The sequence below is a fragment of the Mixophyes fleayi genome, chromosome 9 (assembly GCF_038048845.1).
Source record: "Mixophyes fleayi isolate aMixFle1 chromosome 9, aMixFle1.hap1, whole genome shotgun sequence".
Lineage (NCBI taxonomy): Eukaryota > Metazoa > Chordata > Amphibia > Anura > Limnodynastidae > Mixophyes > Mixophyes fleayi.
Genome location: NC_134410.1, coordinates 76,454,880 through 76,480,521, shown reverse-complemented (window position 1 = coordinate 76,480,521; position 25,642 = coordinate 76,454,880). Strand labels below are relative to the sequence as shown.

At 37.3% G+C, this 25,642-nt stretch overlaps 1 protein-coding gene across 10 annotated transcripts in view; it reads right to left on the bottom strand.

The window, feature by feature from the left end:
* The window catches only part of VSIG4 (V-set and immunoglobulin domain containing 4), a 112,688-nt gene extending 93,690 nt beyond the window's left edge, over nt 1-18,998 (bottom strand). For 9 of the 10 annotated variants that reach the window (XM_075184544.1, XM_075184548.1, XM_075184547.1 and 6 more), the window contains exons 1-3: nt 18,811-18,998; nt 3,440-3,790; nt 2,784-2,840 (exon numbers count right to left, since the gene is read on the bottom strand). In XM_075184544.1, coding sequence (XP_075040645.1) covers nt 2,784-2,840; nt 3,440-3,790; nt 18,811-18,865 — 463 coding nt within the window. In that variant the 5' untranslated portion in view covers nt 18,866-18,998. The remainder of the gene's footprint in view (nt 1-2,783; nt 2,841-3,439; nt 3,791-18,810) is intronic. The other variant, XM_075184546.1, reaches the window with a different exon arrangement.
* Nucleotides 18,999-25,642: the final 6,644 nt, after the last annotated feature.

The window sequence follows — 25,642 nt, the reverse complement described above, 5'->3', positions numbered from 1 at the left end:
GTTGATAAGTGGAATAGCTCCCCATCACAGTCGGTAGAGGATAACAAAATAGAGTAATTTAAACATGATTGGGAAAGACATAAGAACTAAGTACCAATGCTTTACTAGATGCATGTTTCTATATTTATATAACTTCTTTTTCACTTTATCTATTAGCTCTCTCTCTCTCGCTCTCTCTATATATATATATATATATATTTACACACAAACATAGATGCTCTAGTGTGATATAAGAAAATATATTAGAGAGGGATCTGACATATTATCTTTATGTGCTCTTTTAATTATTGTAGAAATAAAGTTTGATATTTTAACTAAACATAATCTCCGTGGATCGGAGTGCATCCGTTTAACACATTCCAATCTTTTATTTTTGACCTACTTTTATGCAAGTTTGCCTGATTTAAAATAAATTTTAATGACTATGCAGGTCAAAATAGTGGTTTTTGCAGGGGTGCAAAAGTTTTCCATTGCTGAAGGGTTATCCGGGACTAACGCATTTGTCTTACTCAAAAGACTTAGCTCATCACTGCCGTGCTGCTGCATCCCCCGCAACCTCTCTACCTGAAGAAAGAAACACCTAAACTCTAGTGGAAAGAACCGTCACGTTCTAACAGTTGACAGCCTCTTACCACACAACGACGGAACCCCGACATCAGATAAAAAAGGATAAAGAACAAAACTGCTCTTATAAGAGCTAACTTTTGCTGCATAATCCCACACCAGAATATCCATGCCCTACAACCACGTCAACCTTCATTCACTAACACAAAGTAACACACCCACCAAAGGTTTAAACAACTTTAACTGTAAAACATTCCAAGCTCTAAACATTGAGAGCTTCAAACAGCATGGTCCATAATCATTGTGAACTATAAACACCAATAGCTATATCCACTAAGAGCTCTAAACATTTAAGATTATAAACAACAAGAGCTATAATATAAGAGCTATCTACATTTGCACCATCTCACCTACTGCCTCACACTGAAATAGCACTATACAAACACACAAAAGAGCTACGCTACCTACTCACCAATAAAAACTGCTACAAATTAAGAGCAAAGTAAATCTCCTTCAGACCATCTAACTTAAAGCAAGGTGAGCGCCTCAAAGCCCCTCCCCTCCCCCTGCTATTCTTCCTCCCCTGTCTCTCTCCTACAGTTTATACCAGGAGAGACAACAAGCAACTAGAAAAAGAAAAAGCAACCGGGAACAATCACCATCCTACAACACCAAGGTAATCAACTATCATGAAGAACCACACAGAAATATCACCCCCTGAAAAATCACTGAAAGGTAATCATCTTGAAACCCTACCATATACAAGAGAATAAATTACGAAGACCCCACCGTACACAATGCACTACGGAAACCCATATCTAACCAAAACCCACAGGACTGGAACCTTTGTCATCTCCATCAGGCAGCAACCACCACCACTTACCCTACAATAACAAGCACCCAGGGGTACTTCAACCCCCCAACAATACATTAAGGACCTCATTTAGAGTCGGACACAAAGTCAGTTTAAGAAGTGTAGGAGTGGGAGTGTGCCGCAGTTTGTTAGGGTATTACGAGTGGCAAGCAACCCCAGTTGTGTCCCACTCTTAGTACCCTATGGAGCTGTGAGCAGTTCCTGCAGCTAGCTAAAGCTTGCTCCACCTAATTCCATCCGCACAGCTTTAGCCCTGTTTTGACGTGTGTTGCGTCTGCGCCTCACTGCGACTAGGATATATTTACATGGTCACACCTTCACAATTCTGCATTCCTCCCATTCTCTCGTAGTGAGTCGCAAGCTGTCGCAAGTGTTAATTGCGTCCAAGATGCAGGCGGATTTGGTGCTTTCTGCACATGTGTGACAGTGTTTTTTGGTTAGATGCGCCTAAAACGGACTTTGCGTCCGACTCTAAATGAGGTCCTAAATGTTTTAAGAGAAAAATTTAAATTAATTAAGCTCTACTGCCTTGTGATAGGACATATACTAGATCTGAGATCTAATGGTAGAGATCTGCTAAAATGCTATGCATGTAATCCTAAAGTAATACTAGTATAAACTTTGAAGTGATTTTTCATTCTTTCCATCATACATGTTTTCAGGTGCATCAGCAATCCTGCAAAAGGGGTATTTTCAAGGAATGAAAAGTGGGCCGTGAACCTTGAAATACGCTGATTGAGCATTTGCGCACAAAAAGAGGCAGTATAAAGCCGCATTTTTTTGCAGTTCGTAAATGACCCTTTTCATTGGCAAAATCAGTATATGCAAAATTCACATGTAACACATTTTATACAAACTGCAATGCCTAACCTTTATGAAAAATGGTACAGGATCTCCATCATAAAAGACTAAATTACAGTTCACCTTCATGGTAATTTATTAATTTATCATGGTAATCTTATGCCTCTTTTTCATAAAGGCTAATAAACTCCAAGCAATCACTAACTTGCAGCACAGCAACAGCTCTTCATACTTTTAGATTTTATACAGCAAATTAATTATATCTGCAAGAGTAAATTTACAACAACACTTTGCTGTTCAAAGCATTTACATACTGTTGCTACTACAATTACTATATATCATGCTTAAAAAGCAAGCATTCTGAGAAATGTCAGAAATAAAAAAAGACATGCAATTCGATAACAGGAAAAAATATTACACTAGCTTCATGCTTATTAAGCAGACACTTAGAATATAAAAAGCAACATAAGACAAAAACTGTTTTACAGCTGATAACAAAACAATAGATAAAGATAAAGTCACATAAACTCTAGAAGCTGAATACTTGTCTTGATTTCAGGATTTTCAGGAGTATTGCTCTCTTCTGATGTTCCACTTTTTGCTGGGACACCAAAACATACACATATTAAATAAATTAAGCAGTTTTTGAGATAATATTAAATATAACATAAATTCATCGTTATATAGACTGTATACAGACTGCCTCTATCTCTGTCCTATATACCACACTGGTAAATGCATGTAAAATGGCAGTTTTTTTTTTTTTTACTGGCTGTTTAATATTATGTTTTAATGTTGGTTTTCACGGAAAGGCATCTTAAACATATTATACAATTTAAACCTGATTTCTTTTTCATATATGTTTATGTGAAATTCTTCACCTTGTTGTTGCTATAGAGATGTGGCATTGTTTATGTACCCTTTTTAATATTTTGCTGCTCTGTTGTACATATTGTTCTGGTGAGCATTGTGTAATTTCATGTTGAATACATTGATAGTGTTTTGTGTTTAATCATTATTATTGTATGTACCTTCTATCAAATTGGTGTGCACAAAATGGAGCATTGATGTATGGTCATTTTCCAGACAGATGCACACATAACTGGGCAGTTGCTCATTCTGCTTCTAACTTTTCCCAGGTGGGGATGACCACCAAGAAATTGCAATAATTATAACGATGATAATGGCTAATAAACTTACCTCTAAGTATCTTTAGTTCAGTAATGTCTTCCTTGGTTTCAACATTCCCACTACTTTTCTTCCAGGTGACTTTGCACTTCAAGTTACCCTTGTCACCAAAGTTCAACTTCCTGATTTTCAAGGACACGTCACCGGGGGGAGATTTTGATACTGAGACTCTACCTCTGAACTTAATAAGTGGAATGTTGTCTTGTGACTCAAACCGAGAAATGACCATATCAGTTCCTAAAAGCCACTCTACTTTAACCTCCTCATGCTCTGTTGATGGCATATAGGTGCAGGGTATGACCACTGAGTAACTTCGAACTCCTGTCACAGTTACTTCCATGTGTAGAGAAGGGATACAAAAGGCTGTGTGAAAAAATAGGTAAAAATGGTGTTAATATCATAACAATAGCTTTCAGAATGACAGTAAATACAGTAAGAACCTGGCAAAACTGTTTCCAGCAAGGGGGGCAAGAATTGTTTTTTTCACTGTCCATAAACAATAAAAACACTTCAAAGCCCAAACTGCTACCACTATAGGACCAATCCCTCACTTAAATAAGACATTTTCTTTTTTTCTCCTGAAACACTGCTTATTTTTGCTTCATTTATTTACTAAATACTTCTGAAAGTACAAGACAGTGTTTGCACTGCACTTTGCGCTGTCATATATGAGCCTTAGGGGTATATTTACTAAACTGTAGATTTCAAAATGTGGAGATGTTGTCTATAGCAACCAATCAGATTATAGCTATCATTTTGTAGAATATAATAAATAAATGATAACTAGAATCTGATTGGTTGCTATAGGCAACATCTCCACTTTTTCAAACCCACAGTTTAGTAAATATACCCCTTAGTCTCTCCTTGCCTATTGTCTTTTTGCTTTAAATATAACCACTACAGGAATGATAGAAATCATAATATCAAAGCTACACTACCACTTAGTAAAAGATGAGGACTGTTCTGTTCAGCTGTTTTTCTCTGGGCTCCTCCATTCATCTTACAGCCATCACAAAATGGTTGAGGTGGAGGGCCGATCAAATGCTGAACACGCACCCTATCCACCACCATTTAAAGTTGGTTAGCTTAATTAATTTGCTAGTTGTGTTTTACAGAACCAACAAAGCACTGGGAAAAACTGGATGCATGTAGCAGCCCTCAGGGCTTTGGTTTAGGGCACCTTAGAAAAATGTTTTTCTTATGGTAGTGCAGCTTTAAAGTACTCTAAAGTACATATGGGAATTAAACAATAATGTTATTAATTTATTCTCAATGTTTTTAATTGTGTTTGAACAGGAAGATGATGTGTCAACATACATTTTATGTCAACATACATTCATGTCAACATACATTCATGTCGACATACAATTCTGCAGAATGTAAGCCTTGTACCTTTGGGCTTTCACTGATGCATTTGTCATTTGGCACTATTTCTGTATGTTCTGATCACTGTTTTCACTCACCAGGAATTCATTGCTATTGAAGCCAACCCATGTGGGATAAATACCCATTTTACAAAGAGATCAATGATCTTAAAGATTGGCTGGAGGAGTGCTGCGATCACAGGTGGTTAAATAAAGTGCTAATGATGAGCAAAGTTGCAGCAAACATTTGAGGCAGAACAGACTGGTTCCTTTTCCTTTGTTTGTTCCTTACCCTGCATCTGTTGTTACTGCTTTCCATTGACTTGTCTCCTGATACCTGGGATTGCATCATACAACTCCGATGATTCCTGGCTTTGCTTATATTTGTCCTCTGGCTCCTGTTTCCTGGTCTGCATCTACACACTATTCATATATAGCTCAACTCAGAATCCTCAAGCTTTACTGGACTCTCTGTATATCTGTACCACCGTTGATTCAGAGACATTGTTCATATCTTGCATTGTCCCTGACTGTATAAACCTGCACCATTATTTCTTCTGAGACATTATTCATATTTTTTGCATTGCCTCAAACTGTGTAAATCTGCATCAGTATTTCTTCAAAGATATTGTTTATAGCTGTTTTGGAAAAAAATACTGTTTTATTACTGCACGATTCCTGTATTACCTTGCTTCTAATTACTCATCCTTGCATTACCTCAGAGCTTGTGTTTTTACTGTTTGCTCTCGATACTGCAATAAACTCCATAACTTTTTAAACTACAACATAAACTCATTCTTCCGGTGATTTCCAAACAGATAAAATCCTTGAGTCCTCCTTTTGCTTCGCTGTTCCATAGATTGCATTTCACACTGTTTTTGTATTTTCCGCATTTTGCACAAGTTACAGTCTAGTGTAGTTGGGACATAATGAGGGAAAACTCTTGGTGAAAGTGATTGGGGCTATGTTTTATTCTGATGGTACACAGCGGTACACAGTACAGTCACCTTTTGCTTTATATAATTATAAATTCTTTTAACTAGTATGGAAACAGGATGCTCCAAGATGTATGAGTACATGTGACTGAATGTGTTGGAAATAATTTCAGAAATTAATAAAATAAGCAGTTTCTTTGTGCTGGCAAATGAGAAAAGAAAACCTGAACACGAAGCACTAGTGGAAACTTCATGATATCCTCCATGTCCAAAAAGGACATCATTCTGTAATGGACACTAACAGCAAGCATCTGCATCTGAAGACTTGTTGTTAGGACTCCTATTTTAAATTATGCCTGCAGTACCTCTGTGCTACCAGAAGTGCAGCTATTATACCTTGACAGTTTCTCCATGCCTGCAAGCGGCTAAGCCATCATCAACTGATCAGGATTGTGATCACCTGTGGTTGTCTTTTTTAAGACTGCCCATTACAACAGACCAGCGCCAGTTTGTTTGTATTTGCTGCTGCTAGATCCTGTTTGGATCATGACTTTCTCCCTGGGATTTGACTGCTGCTTTGTTCCTAAATTTTTCACCTCCTATTGTGACCCAGACCCCGGCTTTGTCTGACATTGCTCCTGCATACCAGGTATATTGTGGATCTGCCGGCTTCAGACCCCTGGTTTGCCTGACCGTCCTTTTCCCTGATTCTCCTGTGGATCATTCAGGGGGCCATGCTTCCTGGCTAACCTGGTAATCCAGTCTCCTGGTGCCTGCACTTCACCTATTGTGCCTGGTCATCTGCATGTAAACAGCATTATCGAGTACTTTTGTTCCTATCTGGAAATATATCTTACCAGCATTACCAAGTGTTTTGTTCCTGTTTGCAAAATATATAACTTGCATTATGAAATACTTTTCTTCCTGTCTGCAAATAACTTCCCAGTATTACCTGTTGTACCTATGGACTTGTGATAGCTGTATTACCATTGACTGCATTTGGTTATAATCTGTGTGACCGGTGTTCTAAATAAAGACACTCTATTTGCATTTACAATTACTGTCCGGGTGGGGTACGTATTTTCGGCAACAATAATGCCGACACAAGTTACACTTAAAGTTAAATACAAGACATATAGTAGCTTTCATGCTCTGGACAATTGTTAGGGATTACCAGTTTGAAAAAACGATGGTAGTCATTTTTTTGGCAGCAGTAATGCTAACACAAATTATAGCAAAGGGGAAATTCTGATAACTATCAAAGAGACAAGGAGGAAATATAGACTTATTATATAATAGAAATATTATATTCTCCACGTGCCTTACGGCTGCCACATGTAAATTGCGACTCTGTAAAATCTCCCAAGTCACAATGACGTCACTTCCATTGGATAAAGTGAGATTGACAGTTTTAAAGCGGCAATTGTTGGACCCGCTGCCTGTATAATGTAATCCAACGCGTGGAGAATGTGGTATGTCTATTATATTGTAAGTATATATTTACTCCTTGTCACTTTGATAGTCTTTGGAATTTTCACATTGGGAATCTGTAATACTTGTCCAGAGCATAAAAGCTACTATATGTCTTGTATTTAACTTTAGGTGAGTACCAGTACCTTTTTTCATAGTTAAAATGAATGGATAGGGGGAATTCCCAATGGAAAACTTATGGTCACATTCCGATGGAGAACTGTGTAAAATTCTGTATGAATACAGAATGAGGAAATTATTCTAATCAGTTTTGAAAATTTTGCTATTTTCTTTTCATTTCTTAGAAGACAAAAATAGCACCCATGTGAGGACTTATGTAAGGTTGCAAGATGTATGCTGCACAACAAACTAACCTGACTGTTATAGTCTGTAGTAATAGTTTCTATATAATGATGTAGAATGTATGATATCGAGTATTCATTTGCATCCAACCAGTTTTTATCTAATACTGCTATGCACAGCCAAACAACTTTCATGTTTTATATGTATCCAATTTTAAGAGGTTAAAGAAGCATCCGCTTTATCTACTTTATCAAATTGTTTCTCTCCTGTGTTGGAGAATACTGATGGTCACGTCATTTTTACTTTGGGCTCTTCTAGGAGGTTTAATGTTTCTTAGGTTACAACTTTCTTCAGAGTCAATAAACTTCAAAGAATAACATATTTAAATATAGTATTTCTTCTTGTGAGCTTGACTTTCAGTAACTGTGATATTATTTTTTTTAACATAAAAATCACTTTTACTAGTGATGCATATAGGTTCTGGAATAGGTAATTTACAAAACTGTAAAAATGTGGGCTATTGCACTCTTTTGTATAATAGACTGCATGATGGGGACAACTAAGTGAATGCAAGATTTAGCTGTGCAAATCTGGCCATTCTTTGCTCAATACAAGCTACATGGAGGAATACTCCATATAATGTATAGTCACACTTACCTACTCTCCTGGAATGTCCATAAAGACACCTGAATTTCAGGGATCCCTCCCAGGTCCCGGGTGGAGGCGAGGCTTAATGACATTATTTGCATAATCATGGCCTCCCACCTGTTGCGCAATGCCACGGATCGCAGCATTGCACAGCAGGGAGCATGGCAACAGTGATGTCATTCCACCGACCACAAAACTATTTGATTTTTACAAGGTGGTGGAGATTGGGCATCAGCCAATATTTAGACAATGAGATGTTTTTGCACCATCCATGTGCACTCTAGAGGGAATGTGCATTTATAGGATCACAAATACCAGTTTAATATAACTTAGCAATGTACACATGTGAATGAAACAAAAACAGCACCGATGACCCTTATTCTCAACACTTATTTTGGCCAGCCAGCCAGGGTGCCATAAATAGTGTGGGTATGCTGCTACTTGTATAACTACAAGCACCAGCATACCCAGGGCAGCCAGGACATGCTGACACTTGGAGAACCACAAGTGCCAACATGCCCTGACACCCAGGGCTGGCTGGGACCTGTAGTTCCACAAAAGCATGTTCCGGCTAGGATCTTACAAATCTGGGGCCCTCCTGGCTGAAGATAAGAAGACTTCAAGCAACAAGGGTGCTTTTTGCTGAAGCAGAAAAGAAGACATTACAAGCAGGGACCTTGGATCTACAAATTATTTTTGGACTTTTCAAGCTGAACTTTGGAAATTACAAATTTATTTGGGACTTTATCAAGCCGGACTTTGGATACAAATTTAATTGGGACTTGGTTGACAGCCATTTTAGGATTAAAAGCTACTGACAACAGATGAAAACATCAGTGGTGAGTATAGGGCATTTATTATTTTTAATGAAAATATATGTTATAAATGAGGGTGTTTACTGTCTTTATTGAGGGTTTATTATTTTTAATAAATGTATGTGGTGTTAACAAGGGTGTGGTGGTTTATTTTACATTTTCTTTTGTGGAACTACAGGTCCCAGCCAGCCCTGGGTGTCAGGGCATGTTGGCACTTGTGGTTCTCCAGGTGCCAACATGCCCTGGCTGCCAAGGGATGCTGGTGCTTGTAGTTATACAAGTAGCAGCATGCCCACACTATTTATGGCACCCTGGCTGGCTGGGACTTGTAGTTCTACAAAACAAAATGGCATCTGTTTATTTTTTTATACTTTAATCGCCATTTATTGCCCTACACCCACCGCCCAGGGGTGTAGGAAGAGCCTTAGTGCTTTCAGCACTGGAATGGTTGTCCCTAGAGGGGTGACCTGCTCGGTTTTTTTGGCGGACCCCACTGCCTAGGAAATACAGCCCAGAGCTGAACAGCCTGGGGTTGGTTAGTCCTTATGGCAGGGGAAACCCTGCCGAGTATCTCCCTGCTATAGTGCCACCAACCCGGCTGGTTTGCCAAGTGCTGGTTCCGTGAAAATCGGGGGAAACCCATGCAAATTTTTCCCCCCAATTTTCACGGAACCAGCAGTAGTCTGGCAGCACTAGGGCTATTAGTGAATAGAGGGACGACTCCAAGCTTTTTTTTTTTAAACTTTCCTCTATTTTTTACAGTTTAGACAGCTGAAGGAGCTCCGGCAGTATGACAGGTCAGTGAAACAGTGATGTGTTTATAGAACACGCTGCTACAACACAGAAGAGTTAGCTAACACTGGAGTGTTTTACATTGCAGCAATCCACCAGAGATGATCAGCGATTTTGAAGATCAGGGTAAAAATCGCAGCTTGAAACATTTGATGAGTTTTGGACTAAAATCGCAGGTTAAGACAATTTTAACACGCTGAAAAAATCCGACCTTGATACATTTACCCCTACATGTTTTTAACAGATAGAGACAAATAAATATTAAAACTATCAAACAGTTATATGCTTTCTCAATAGTTTATATTCCCCTATCTACAGATTTAAACTGAGTTTAATTTCCATGATAAATATATTTCTAATGATTAAAAGCGGTCCTCTCTTACCCTAATTTTGCTCCCTCTTCTTCAGTCTTTTTCCTTTTACTTTCCCCATCACCTCTTCGTATGTATTAACTATCTAAAACTTGTCATAAATTATACCAGAAAATGAAAAGTATTGAATTATATTTATATTTATTAATACAATTGTTTCAATATATACTTCAATAAAAACAGTTTAAGCTTTTAATTGAACCTGCTCCTATATATAAATTGTGACTATTGTACATTTAGTGGTGCTAGTTTGCAATCAGTTTATACCCTGGAGTCGGAGATCCTCCCCAACAGCATTGAAAATGCATCCAAACACACCCATCTAGAACTGAGTATAGAGCTCAGTGTGGAGCTGTGGGGTGCCCTACTGGAAGTAGGAGACTACAGTGAGAAGTTGCAGACCCATTCCCAGAACCAGTTAGGAACAGACAGGAAGTTTGCCCCCTGAGAGCTGGTTTCCACAAACCGAATTATGTGCTATACCAAAATTAAAATCTGCCGCAATAGCCATTTGAAGACAGGAATATTTAATGTCCTTGAACCACTAAAACCCTGCCAAATGTCTACAGTGACTGAGAGGGAGAATCAACAGTGGGACTGTGGGTTTTGTGTTAAAACATTACAGGGAAAATTGTACATGGAATAGCTTCCCACTTGATATAGAGAAGTGAAGTGATGCGGACTAGGTTTATTGTTTTATTTGAGCATGTTTTAATTTACTTTACTGTTGCTCATAATTAAAGCTATTTTATGATCCAAACTCTACATGACCTAGTCTAGGCATATATTTTGCCACCAAAAGATGTCACTTACAAGAAAAGTACTTTAGGAACAAAAACCACCATGAAGTAATATATGGGTGTCAACATTTTAAATTGTTAACTTAGGTCCTCTTTTTTTGTAAAGAATCACATAGTTTAGCAATATTGCAGCATTGACAGATTTCCTTGTTTTAGCCTATATGTATGTTATTGCTTATTCCATACATGCTTATCCTCCTTTAAATGTATCTTGATTCAGTCACTTCAGTATATACATAAAAAATAAACCTGCTCCAGCCACAAAACTGGTTTGAATACAAGCTAGCTCTCGCTTGCTGTGTTCAGACATCCTGGGCCTGATTCATTAAGGCACGCAAAATTAACGTATTGTGCATTTTTTTTATGTAATTCGGGCATACACACGTCCATATTCAACTACAAGCAGATCTGAAGAAATGTTTCTTGTTAAATAAAGGTCTAGGTATGCTCTGTTTATATGGCACATGTAGTATTGAGACATACACAAAACGCTGCTGAATACATACAATTGATATATTAAATATAAAGTCCCAGCAGAATGCACAGAAAAAAAAGTGTTCAATTCGTGTCACATGTTAATAATATATATATACCTTATATACTCGTGCATAAACCAAGTTTTTCAGCACATTTTTGTATGCTGAAAAAGGCCACTCGACTTATACACGGGTGAAGTTACCTGGTCTCCTGTCCCTGAGCTGTTAACTTCCGCAGTGGAACGCACACTGACAGGAAGTTGTGTATTTGGAATGCAAAATGCTGAACTTCCTGTCAGCATGCGTTCCACTGCGGGGGTAAGTAAAAGACTGAATCTACTACGTTTGTGTGCCTTGTGTGCCGATTGCAGATCCTCACATCTACAAGGTAAGTAAAGTGTGGTCTATTGGAGTACAACAACATCACATTGTGCAGTATTGTACAAGAAGGCCGCAGAAATATACACCATAGAGGTTTAACTTATTATGCTACGTTGTCCTATGTATGTATGATGCGCTCTCTTTGGCATCATCTGTGAAAGGTAGCATCATGCTGTTGGCATGTCGATTATTCCAAAAATGTCTGAACTTCTGTCAAGATATTTTCCCAGGACTATGTTTATATTATTACAACACATTGATGCAACAGTTTTGCTTTTCTCTAAATTGTATTAAACTATAGGGGTTGTCCATTTTGTCCTGAGAGAAATGCAAATATTTAGAAACGGAATTGCAAATTGTACCCTTTTTTTTTTCATATCACTGCTAGCAGTAGTTAGGTAAGGAATCAAAGTGATCCATAATTTCTAAATATTATCCAAAATATGTGAAATCATGGTTTTACAATACGTAATAATCGCTATGCCCCAAGTGCTGTTAGGTGACATATGGTAATGTATTGTGACTTAACTGGGATACCATTTTCTTATTTTGCGTGGCTATCCTTCTAAAATTAACCATTATATCACTTTGAATTCGAAATCTTCTGCTGACAAACGAGTTCTAGGGGTAAATGTATTAACCTGCGCTTTTTGTAAGTCGCTTGATAAAAGCGGTTTGACATTGGGTTTAATCACAACGCTGGCAGAGAAGTGAAGGACCCAAGGACTGCATCAGTAGATAGCACTCCGGGACTGGTGACTATAAGTTCTCCCTGTGATAAGGTTGTGATTATTTGGTACTTGTTAATTTAAAGCTTTGTAATCCTATCAGTGCTGAGTGTGTTTCACAATAAAGCACAGTTGCTTTTGTCAAGATATTTTCCTAGGTGATTTCGTCAGGCTGATAGATAAGGCTTTCTCTGGGCAGTAAAAGAGTTAAGCATAAACCCGGTATGCTCATGTCACTTCGTGAAGCCCAACCCATCTAATTGTCTCTCATCTTGCCTCTGGCATCTATGTGAGCTAGAGAAAGTAGGCAAAAAAAATTACCAGTAGCTGCTGCATTTCCCACCCTAGGCTTATACTCGAGTCAATAAGTTTTCCCAGTTTTTTCTGGTAAAATTAGGTGCCTCGGCTTATATTCGGGTCGACTTATACTCGAGTATATACGGTAGTCATTAATGAAAAAACATTTAAAAAAAGTTTAAAATTTTCCTTTTTTTCCATTAAATACACTTAGACTCCTATCAAGATATTATTAATATCTACTGTACATAAAATGCATTATTAGAGTTGCTCTTGATTGCAAATCCATACACAACCATCATCATTATTAATCTGCATTTACACCTGACCTGTAGCTTGTGCAAATGATACAACTGAAAAACACATCAAACGATGGCATGTGCTAGATCTTGGCATGCTCTTACTGTACATTGACTAAATGCATATGCCCACGCTTCACCCTGTTCCACCCAGGACATCATAGGCTTTTGAAAATGTTTTTTGCGTTCATAGATGAATTGGAATTGTTCTTGCTTTCACTTGTGTTTAGTTCGTTTTTGGGCATTCAATTGAAGATTAAATACGGCACATATCATTAATTTACGTTAATTAATTAATCGGGCCCACTGTACCTTCAGAGATTCTAAATTGACCTTGGATGAGATAGGGGAAGGGCAAATGCATGGGACATTTGTTGGGGGCAGTGGAGAAAAAAAATCATGAGCACTCCAAAAACATTTTCAAATCTTTTTGAAGTACAGCCAGGCCCGGCGCTCCCATTAGGCAAGGTTAGGCACTTGCCTAGGGCGCCGGGCTCTGGAGGGCGCCTGGAGGGCGCCACAAGAATGTAAATTACTTTAAAACTGTGCGGCGACCGCTGACCATACCTGTCACGGCCGCCGCACAGCATTCAGATGCACGGGGGAGGGGGGAGAGGCTATTGCTCACCACCGCCACCTCTCTGCTCCCTCTCCTCCCCTCCACTCACTAGTGTCAGTGGAGACGGAGCAGAGAGGCAGCGGGGGTGTGACAAGGTAAGGAAAGACTGGGTGAGGGGGGAGGAGGGCGCCGATTTTTGCAGTGGGGGGGGCGCCGATTTTTTCAAAATGCCTAGGGCGCCATGGACCCTAGCACCGGCCCTGAGTACAGCTGCAGACTATTTTGTAAATGTATAATTACTTCAATCTGATTTCAACAAATTACATTGTGTGCAGTTTTTATTTGAGAGACACTCCCATATGTTAAAAAAAAAGTACCCAAGTCAACATATAATTAGTGAGTTTTTCTGAAAAAGTAAACAATTGTGAAAAACAATTGTTAGTTGTACTTTAATAAGTTATGTAATCTAATTCTGCTTGTTGCATAATGGTTATTTGTTTCTATTCAATGTAATGTTAGCTATTAAAAAATGGTTTTATAAAGCAGACTTATTGTTCTTGTAAATCTTGCACCAGAGTAATGAATTCAAAAATGTCAGCATTAACACATTTTAGATGAAAACTGAACATACTTTTCTGTTACAATTATCCTGGTAGCACTGAATGCACAATCAAACAATACTAGTGTAGTACATAAAAAGTAAACGGTTTTAACTGCAGATTTGATAACTTATAGTTACTGGTCAAGCTTCTTCTGCCAATTTTCCAGCAGATCACAATCAGGTTAGTATGCTAATCAGGTAAGTAGTATAGGGCAATTTGTTTAAATCTCCACTATTTTCTTTCCATAACTTACTGATTTGGGTGGCTCTTCATTTACCAAAAAAATTATCTGCATTGTTTATTAACCTTTGTTTGTATCTCTTTAACATAGATCAGACAATCCATATTTGATGACTTTAACTCATATCTACAAAACCACTGCTTTCGCTTAAATGAAGTTTGTCACTTTTGGGGAGGTGGTACCTTTCTTTATACGATGGATGAGTATGTATGTGAAATAAAATACATTTTTATTGATATACCTTAAAATGTGAATAAACATTTCATCCTAAACCCAAAAGCTAGCGAAATATTAAAAACCAAAACCAAAAGCAATAATTGTTAAAATTGCAGATCCACTGCAAACTTAGCTCAGTGGTCATATAATAGATAATAGACTCAAAGTGGAAAATATCGCTATTGATATTAATTGGTTTATATAGAAATAGAAAATTCCACTATTAGAAAAGGATTCCCTATTGACAATAATGACTCCTAGGCTTAAACAATATATAGGATCTAAAAAGATACCAATATAAATCAGAGAGAACCCCTTGATGGAGGTTATAAGAATGACTAACTAATATATCATGGTAACGCTATTGAGATAATAAGTGACCTATCAGAGTAAGCCCCTGATCGTATAGTTAGTTTTCAATGGTAAAGAGTATCTTAGAGAGATGCCTATAAACCTTAAAAGCAGTCCCCCTAGTGGCAGCTGGTATGGTAAATCTCAGGTCTATCCTGTGTCATATCGTACTAACTCTGATATAAAGGTCTTCTAGAAGTCTGATGTGAGAACAAAGTGTGTCTATATAGACAGACTCAAGGAGCAGCGTGGGAACCCTGATAATATTAACGCTGAATAACCTACACTATTTCTCCCTAAATGCCCTATATTATCTGAAACAGCTATTTGGTAAATCAAGGGTAGGGGAGAGTAGTGAGAGCGTGATTTAGTGATTGTACATGTTAGGAACACTGAGCTAAGAAATGCCAACGCGCGTTTCGCTGAACAGCTTTATCAAGGCTAACCAGAGCCTCATGTTCGTATGCCTTAAATAGTCAATCAGATCAGCCCCTGAAATGACGCTATGAAGTTCAGCCAATCACGCCACAGCATGAGTGGCATTGATGGACATATCTATTGACCAATGGAGGGGAGTTAGAGCGGTTAGGCTCCGCTCCCAAATCGCCGTGATACAAAGATAATGAAGGAACTAAGAATATAAGCAAACAGCAGCAATCCTTACTATTACGATTACTAATTTTGTCAGAAACTTTATCAAATGTAGTCCAGAGATAAAGACTGTCAGAAAAGAGATTCCATTCATATTATTAATAGGATTAATACCAATTAGCTATTCCTATAAAGTCATGGATATATAAATGTTAACAAAAGTGAACCCTTATATATTATATATATTCCGTTATATACAATAATTATAATTATTGAAAAATCTGATCATGTGGATGATGAAAAAAATATGTAAGAAATGTTTATAAATCTACATTACGGTAAATATGGATAATACCCATGTGTCATACTAATAGATCATGATGATCTGATAGTGAAACCATTGAGAGGAATAATCAAATATTGAGAATATGGTGATCAAATATAACCACACGTGAAAGGTAAGTGATAATTAATATAAAATTGGCATCATATTGCTGGCAGACCTGAAACAGTAAAGATAAAGGGGGGGTGACAAAAATAAAGACAGTAATAGGATTAATAGTGGAGGGTAAGGTGTGACTAGTGTATGGAGACATAAAGTGATGTAAGGGGTATACACCCGTAAGGATGGTGTGTGAATAAGAAGGACCTATTCCAAGGTGTTACAAATCGCTGAAACGATATATAGGAGTATGAATAATAAATTGGGTATTATAGAAAGGCAGAATAGCTATTGTAATCATTAAGACCGTTAGGAAAAATACTGCCCATCAAAAAGATAGTTCTAGTTTCTTTCCTCAATAATTGTGATTGTAAATCACCTCCTCTTAAATTTAGGACAGTTTTCTCCATAGCGAAAGCTTTTATATGTTTGGGATCACAATTGTGATAATTCATAAAGTGTCTGGCTACAGTAGTTAATTTTTTAAAATTCTTCTGGTCTCTCAAGGCATTTTTGATATTGCAAATGTGTTCCAAGAGACGTTTTTTGAAAGGGCGACTAGTCATCCCTATATATTTTAGTCCACATGGGCAAATTAGACAGTAAATGACTCCCTGAGAGTTACAGTTTAAGAATTCAGTAATGTACCTTGACCTTACCATATTTGTCTACATATTGTTTTGTTGGAATGGTCAATTGGCAAGCCTTGCATGTACCACAATTAAAGAAACCTTTCGGTCTATTATCTTCTTTTCTTGGGGATTGTAAATGGCTATGCACCAGTTTATCTCTTAGGTTTATTGATCTTCTCCAACTGAAAGCAATATTATCATCCAATTCCTTCTTAAGGTCCTCGTCAGATAGCAGGATGTGCCAATGTTTTTGAAAGATGGTTGATAAATCGCGCCATTCTGCACAAAAAGTCCCTACCATTCTGACTGAGGCCTTATCCTTATTTGAATTCAGAGATGGATAAATAAGCGTCTGTCTATCTCTCTGATCTGCAGAGATTTTGGCTTTCTGTATGGTCTTATTCCCATAACCTCTTTTCTTTAGACGATTGGTAAGTTCTGCTGATCTTGTTTGGTATCTGAACAATTACGCCTCATACGTAAAAATTCCCCTTTCGGAACACCTTTAAGAACTGGTGGGAAATGGGCACTTGAGTGATGGAGAATACTATTTGTAGATGTAGGTTTTCTGAAGATATCAGTCTCGAGAGAGCCATTTTTTATTTCACATGCATACTCATCCATCGTCTCTGAGTGCCCCTCAGTCACCTACTTTTCTTCTCTCTGATACTCCACTATATCTTTGGTGTATAGGGTGCACCGCTCAGGATGTTCTGTACTACAATTCAATCATCCTCATTGATAGGCCATAATATTTGGAGCCTATTATTAGACTTTGGTATGAAATTTACCTAGTGCGGATATCTTTTCTCTTTTACAAACCTTTCTTTATACATAAGTAACTGATAGTCAATACAAGTTAAGTGAATAGTGCAGATTTACAATAAAAAGGGCTTTAATTAGAAGGGGTGGGTGCACTGCACCGATCAGAATGTTACTAAAACCACGTTGGCTGAGGTCTCTATACATTTCCTATGTATTTCTAAACCTAGATAGTTAATGTCATTAATAACAAGTTACAAGGTTGCAAAAACAAATTTGTCCATCGAGTTTTACATTTCATCAATTATAATTGCTTTGATCCACAAGAATCAAAATAAAATCTGCAAATTTAGCCTCATAGAAGAGAAAAAAAAATCTTGCCTGGCCTCAAAAATATGCATCAGATACATTTTCTGGATCATTCATCCTCATATGATCCTCTACTAATTATAGCTACAGATACCATTTCTACTAAGATTAGAATCAATTCATTTTTAAATTCTGCTTGTTTAAATTCTATGTGTGGACCACAGCTGCTATCAGCCTGCATCTGTTGTTTATGTTATAATGACAAAACTGTTTTGCCAAACTTCTCTCTCTCCTGCTTTGTGCCACCATTTCTGCTCTGGTTTTATTAAACGAGTGCTTCTGTTTCATGGAGCCCCAGGAATTGCAGTATTAAGTAGTTTTTCCCCCCAGGTCAAGGACATAGGGCCTCTAAAATTAATTTTGTTAACTATTGCCTCTTTTATCTACTTGGCTGTGATGGGGATATAATCTCCAGAAGCAATAAGAAGATGCAATCTATATGATTACAGCTTCATTTCGGTCAATGCAATCACCCCACTGCACTGAAGCATCACATAGCCGCTGGGCAAAAGGCTGCATGAAGAAACCCCAGCGAGGAGAGCGATGGGTAGGTTGATTTTTTTTTCTTCTCGGTAGCGAAGCTTTAAGTAGTTTTGCAGTGTCCCAATAATACAGCTTGTACTGAAGTCCAGAAAGCTTTATTGCCAACCGTGCTATTCACAAACTGCTTCTACATTTAATTTCTTCATGTCACCAGAAGAGAAGTTATCAACATCAGCTAGACTCATGACTAGCACTTAAAAAAAATGTTCTGGATTCCATGAGTATACACTAGCTACTGCGTAGTAATTAGAATAAACAACTATACAAGACACATACTTTTTTTCTGTTCAATTTTATGTCTTTCCAGGAAAAATATACATTTTAAAGCAGAAAAGTATTTAGTAAAGATTTAAAACTATTTTGTTGATGTATATAGAATAAAAATTTGTAACTTACCATTTCTGCTTTCCAAGACCACGACAAACATACACAGCCACTTAATATGCATCATTATACAGTGATCAGAAATACTGTCTCCCAATAAGTCATCTGTTGCAATGAGAAGAGCACTAAAAAGTTTCCTTTTTCTACTGTTTCTATGTCATTTAAAAGTCATCATGGTGTGATTTCCTTCCCTTTTCACATTATGTGCTTTAAACAGCAAATAATGCTGTATATTTATTGAATATTTCAAAATGTGCAATCATCAGGAAACTACTGCCCTTTACTGTCATCAGGACAAAATACATTTTAACTTTTTTCCTTATTTGCAACATATGCGAGTAGTACATAATGAACTTCAACGTTTCGTCATTTCATTATAATCACTCTTAACCTTTACAACATAAATTAGATGTTCTTGTTAATATGACACAACATTAAAACCCCCATATGTTGTATTAAGTTGTTTAATTTCCTTTCGGAATTAAACAGAAGAAATATCATTTTTTGGCCATAACTATCGCATTAATTTGCCAATAAGATTATTTTTGCACATTTACGTGCATTTGTTGAGATGGATGCATTTCACGATGCGTCCAGCTGTATATCACTAGCATATGTGCCATATGTACATTCAAAGTAACACGTGTGTATACTTCTCACATCCAATCTCTCTCAACCCTGTCATCTTCACATTTTGCAAAAATACTCTTCACCAAGATGCAACCAAAACTCTTTTCTCATCATCTCCTGCCTCAAATTCTACAAAATATGACATTCCCCTGACCTCTTTCACTACTTAAATTTGTCCTAAATGCTGCAGCAAGATGTAACAAAAGTTATTTACTAATAAAAGTATATTATAAAATTATTAACAATACATTTATATAACTGTGTATAGATCTATAGATAACGCAAAACTCATTATCAGAAGTACCTAACAATTTTCATATTTTAGACAAACAAACAACAATAGTCTGTTCTAGTGCATACATATATACAGTTTAAATGTCCAAAAGCACCATAGGAACAATGAACACACACATCCAGTATACATATTGTCACAGGAAATGGTAGCAGACATGACAGATGTTGTGTCCTAGGGCAGATTGCGGTACTTTGCAGTGTTGCAGGTAGTAAACAATCCAAAGGTCTAGTGGTCCAAAACTAAATTTATTATGCAAATAGGTAAAAAATAAAACAATACAATAAATCCTAACTTGTCTGGCTCTTACTAACAAATAGTCCCACTCTATTTTGGGGGAACCTAGTCAGTGTCAGATTATGGCATAAAAGGCCTGCAGTATGAATGCAATGGTATGGGCTCACCAAAGTGGGTGTGACTTGCCACCTGAGAGGCATGAGTAGCCCGTAGAGGGGGCATGGTCAGCCCACAAAGGACATAGCTAGAGCCATAGTTTTGTATATAAAGAATGTAGTTTATATAAAGAGTACACAATATGGGCTCCATCCATTAGATCAGAACAAAGTCCTAATAGAGTGAAATAGTCATACAAAATTATATTGCCCCACCAGAATCAAGACAGTTTGCATGATACCATCTTTATTAGTAAAAGTTAAAATTCTGATTATAGCCTTACATCTGTCTCCTGATTTCCATCCATGAGGAAATAGAAAGTAAAGTACAATACACTTGGGTTACTGAACATAACATGAACTGGACTGATTTTGTTGTACAGTTTTTAATGGAAAGCTTGTCCTGCAAATACTTTCTTTCAGGAATTCTGCTTTCATTTGTTTTCCTTGTTTTCCCTTGTTTATATCCTGACATGTCCTGGATTGTAATTGGTGTGCTTACCTGTAATGGGGTAAAGTTTGTGTGTGTACAGTAGCCGGACTAGAAAAAATGTTGAATACTTAACTGTTCACTGTCATGAAGTCAGCAGAAAATTCCTGCCAATATTTTGCCTTTTACTTATTTTTCATATATTTATTATTCTCATCATTTATTTCCATTATTGATCTATTATTGATTTCTTTATTTTCACTATTATATCCGCTGCCAATATTTTTTATTTTTCTCATATACTATTTTGACATTTTTTAAATCTACTGTTAAGTTTTCACTGTTTTATATGTATTTTTTTCATGTTTTTTACCTCTTATTTTTTCCCTGGAAGCTTTATTTTCATGCTGTTGTTTACAATCATCCCATAATATCTGCACTCCCTTATCTTAACTTTCTACCCACAAACTGTATATTACTATACACCACTAATACACTTACTGTGACTCAAAGTCACTGTCATTCCTTCACTTCCTCTCCATCACTACCTCTACTCATGATCCACATCATTACGTAGTTTTCAACCACTACTAATGAACCCCACTACATACTACCACCTACCACCTTCTATCCCCAATCTTTAAATCTAACCTATCCTAAAAACTCGCAAATATTATTATTATTATTACCCACAATAAACTTATTTCAAGCCCTACTATTTCCCTTCATTACTAGTCTTCCTTTTGCTGCAGGGGGGTATCTGTCTGATTTTCTAATCCATTTAATGTACTGTATTTGACTGCCAGCACCGTGGGCGATTCCTTAGTGAATCGTGTTTTTGTTTCTAGTGGTTCATCATCCCTCTGGCAGCATAAGCAGTCTTTCACATTATGGCTGAATTTACATGTTTTACAGATAGAGTAAACAGGAGAGAACAGTATTTACATTCTTTTAAGATGGACAGTGGTCTTGAAAGAGGTAATATACCAAATGATCTATCCAAGTCATTTTATAAATTGGAAGACCTACTCAAGACTGAGATGAGACACTGGTGGGACAGTGTCTCATTACAACAGTACTTAGATAGCAATCGCATAGCCAGAGGTCTGAGGATAGTGGTAGTATTAATGATAATCCAGAGCTTTTGGAAAAACGGAATAATATCTTGAACGCATGTTCTCTATCACTTATGAAATTACTAGTGGAATATACAGAAGAAAAGGTGAGAGAGACCGTTGGTGAAATAGATAATATAAAGAGAATTTTAGATACCTTTAAGGAGACTAGATAATTCAAAGAAAGAGATTCAGCTGTTAATAAAAGAATCGAAAGATTCGAACAGGACCTGGTGGATAGAAAAGTGAGGAAGTTTGATAGAAACAAGACTGACTATGATCTAGATCAGATGAGGTCCTACAATAAACGAACTTCCAAGAAGGATCATGTGGATGGAATTCCACTTAGGGATTTACAGAGGGGTAGGAGTAGAGACTATACAGTCCAATCGCACTCAATAAATAGATACTAATCTAGAGATGAATCAGAAACTAGGTCTCATGACTTTGGTTCCAAGCGCATGTTCCATCAGGCTTCCAGCTGGAAGGCTAAGTCAATAGGAGACAGGAATGGCCCTACATACTCCCGAAACTTGGGTGCGAAACCCAAGCAAAGGGAGTCTGAGGCTGGAAGCAACATAAATAATGATAATATTTTTTTAGAGATGAGCCCAGGGTGGAGGACAAGTCTACATCACAATCGCTATTATTCACTGCATCCGAGGACACCAAAAAGAAGAAGAGAGTCAGAGGAAAAAGAGGATGGGGAGTTCAGTGTTTGGAAGATGAGGGTAAGATAGAATCCAGAGGGATATATAATCTTTCTAAGAAAACCTTAACTCCCTATCAGACTAAATTATTATCAAGGGGTTTGAACTTTGCACCTACAAAAGAACCCAATCTATTCAATCTCCTCCTCGAACTTAATAAATATGTTAGAACCCTCTGTAGGAAGAGGTATTTTGCTACAAAAAATTTAAAGAAATGTCTTGAGGAAGTATCCCCTATTATTTTGGATAAAGAAGACCAGGGAGGTCTAAATATTCTTGAAACACTATGGGAAGAAAACAGAGTAGAGAATACGGAGGGTATCCAAATTTTTGATATTAATAGTGTCGAAGTCGTATAATTGGATGAACGAAAGTATATTGGTTGATATTGTTTAATTGGTCGATTGCACTCAGTATGCCATGCTACACGTGGCATATTGCGATCGCATGGTAAAATATGCACGTACACACTCGCATTACAACATTTAGTTATTTATGTAATTCATATACATATTGGTTCTGTTACACAGTCATTTATGAGCAGATAGTATTTAGTTTATTATTAGTTTATATAATATGATTATATGTACACTTCAGTGTTATTTAAGGTTCAGGTTATAAGAAAGGTGTCATGTCTAGTATCATATTAAACCCCTTTTCACCAGCAGCTGTCCGGTGCATTCGGCGAAGAGGTTGCACATTGCATACTCTAGTTATTGATGTTAGGGAATAAACCTTTAATATGATACTGACCATTACATGCAAATAGACTAACTGTAACTGGAGAGTCAGGCGGGAAGAACAGAGCTCATCCCATGGAGAGATGACCCCCACCTTTGGATTCCTTAGATTGAACCAGCCTATGACCTGTTTACCCTGGACCCATGTGAAGTCTAGACCTATAGAAGCAAGCCACGCCATCTCTATTGTTCACTCTGTAACACTGACTGTATATATAATCATAGCTGCACCCCCACTAGCCTCAGTCTACTCTGAACACAGTATTCAAGGGTGAATTACTGTTCACTGGTGCCCATGGTTAGCACAGCGGTATGTATTTAATTTTTGGTATTGGTTGTACTGTACTGTATCATAATATAATAATGTATTGAACTGTTGACTATTTACATCTGCTAAAATAAATCACTTTGTCCATTAGATACACAATACAATCGCTTGTGCAATGCTTATTTGAAAACGATAGAATTACTTTAATGATAGAGATATTGGTCCTGATGTTACCGCTAAGCAAATCTTAAGCCTCATTTTCAAACATAGATCCAACTTTTTTACTTTGAATCAGAAAAGCCCAGTGATCAAGATTTTTTATAATAGAACCTTGAGTGACTTCATGACTATGTGTAATAAGAGCAATAGGAATAAGAAAATGTTAGCGGTGAATCCAACATTAGGGCCTCATGAATTTTGTTTTCGAGGTTATTCCAATTTACACCACAAAGAAAAATAGGCATTAAAAGAGCTGCAGGAAGACACCACTATAGTTATCAGAGCGGCGGATAAAGGAGGGGGTGTTATAGTTATGGATCGGGTGGCGTATATTGATGAGGCTTTTAGACAATTGGGAGATGCCACGTGTTACCAATTATTACAAAGGGATCCAACTCAGGGCTTCCAAATGGAACTTAGAACGCTATTGTCCACTGCTGAGATTGGAGATGTAATATCGAAAGATGAATACTACTTCTTATATATATAGAACATCCACTAATTCCAATATTTTACCATATCCCCAAAATGCATAAGACCTTTGTTTCACCTCCAGGACGCCCCATAATATCTGGCGCTAGTTCTCTTATTTCTAACCTTTCTTCTTTGTGGATCATTATTTTCAGAAATTTTTCCCCGCCTAACTTCCCATATTAAAGACCCTGTTCACTTCTTGCAAATTGTGGATAAGGTTGAGTGGAAGTCTGATTATGGTTTTCTTACCCTTGATGTTCAGGCGCTATACACTAATACACCCCACCAGGGGGGATTAGATGCCATTAGAGGTGTGTTGGAGAAGGATAACAGCATCACACCAGATAGATGCCTTTTCATTTTGGACTCGATCAAGTTAATTTTAACTCACAATTATTTTTTGTTTGAAGACCGGTTTTATTTACAAACTCTCGGTACGGCGATGGGGACCAGGTTCGCGCCAAGATTTGCCAATTTATACATGGGTCAACTTGAGGATGAACTCATTTGGAATGGACCCTTTGGCGCGAACCTGGTCCTGTATGGCCGGTATATAGATGATTTATTTTTTGTTTGGAAGGGTGGTTTGGATGCAGCATTGGATTTTGTTAACTTTTTGAATAATAATTCATATAATTTGAAATTCACGCATACCTTTGATAGGGATACAGCAAATTTTTGGGATGTCACCGTGTTATCCTGTGGAAATAAAGTTAAGACCTCCAATTACAACAAACCAGTGGATGTGTGTAACTATCTGCACTATGATAGTGTACATGACCGTCCTTGGGTGGACAATATTCCCAAGAGTCAGTTAGGGAGACGCAGAAGAAACTGTTCGGACTATAATGACTTCCTAGTGCAAACCAATAGTATGCTTGATAAATTTAGAGAAAGGGGATATACGGAAGATCTACTCAGCGAGGCTGCTTCTTATGCGTCTACCCTGGATAAGGATCTTTTACCCAGTACATCAAGAGTCGATAGGACAAAAGCATTTAATACTAATGATCCAGCGTTTGTTTCTACGTTTAACAATAAATCTAAACAGATCCGTAATATTGTCAGAAAGAATTTTAATATCTTGAGAGAGGATAATGTCTTGAAAGATGTTTTAGAAAATACACCAAAGGTCATGTTTAGAAAGAACTTGGATTTAAAAAGAATATTGGCCCCAAGCATGTTGAGAAAAGTGATACCTGGCTACCGAACAAACCCGGGGGGTGCTACAGATGCAATAAATCAAGATGTCTGTCCTGCAGACATATCCTGAATAGAACAACTAAGGTGGTGTCTAGTTCTTGTGGGGTTGAATACCCCATTAAATCATTTATTAATTGTGAATCATCGTACATTATGTACATGTTAGAGTGTGGTTGTAAACTCCAATATGTTGGCCGTATTATCAGGCCTTTGAAGTCCCGTTTTCGGGAGCACAGGCAGAATATTCTAAATGGTCTTCAAACACACAGTGTTTCGAGGTGCTATTCGGAGGTCCATGAAAAAAATCCTTTTTGTCTTAAGGTTGTTGGGTTGGAACATGTCGCATTGACTATAAGAAAAGGTGATAGGTT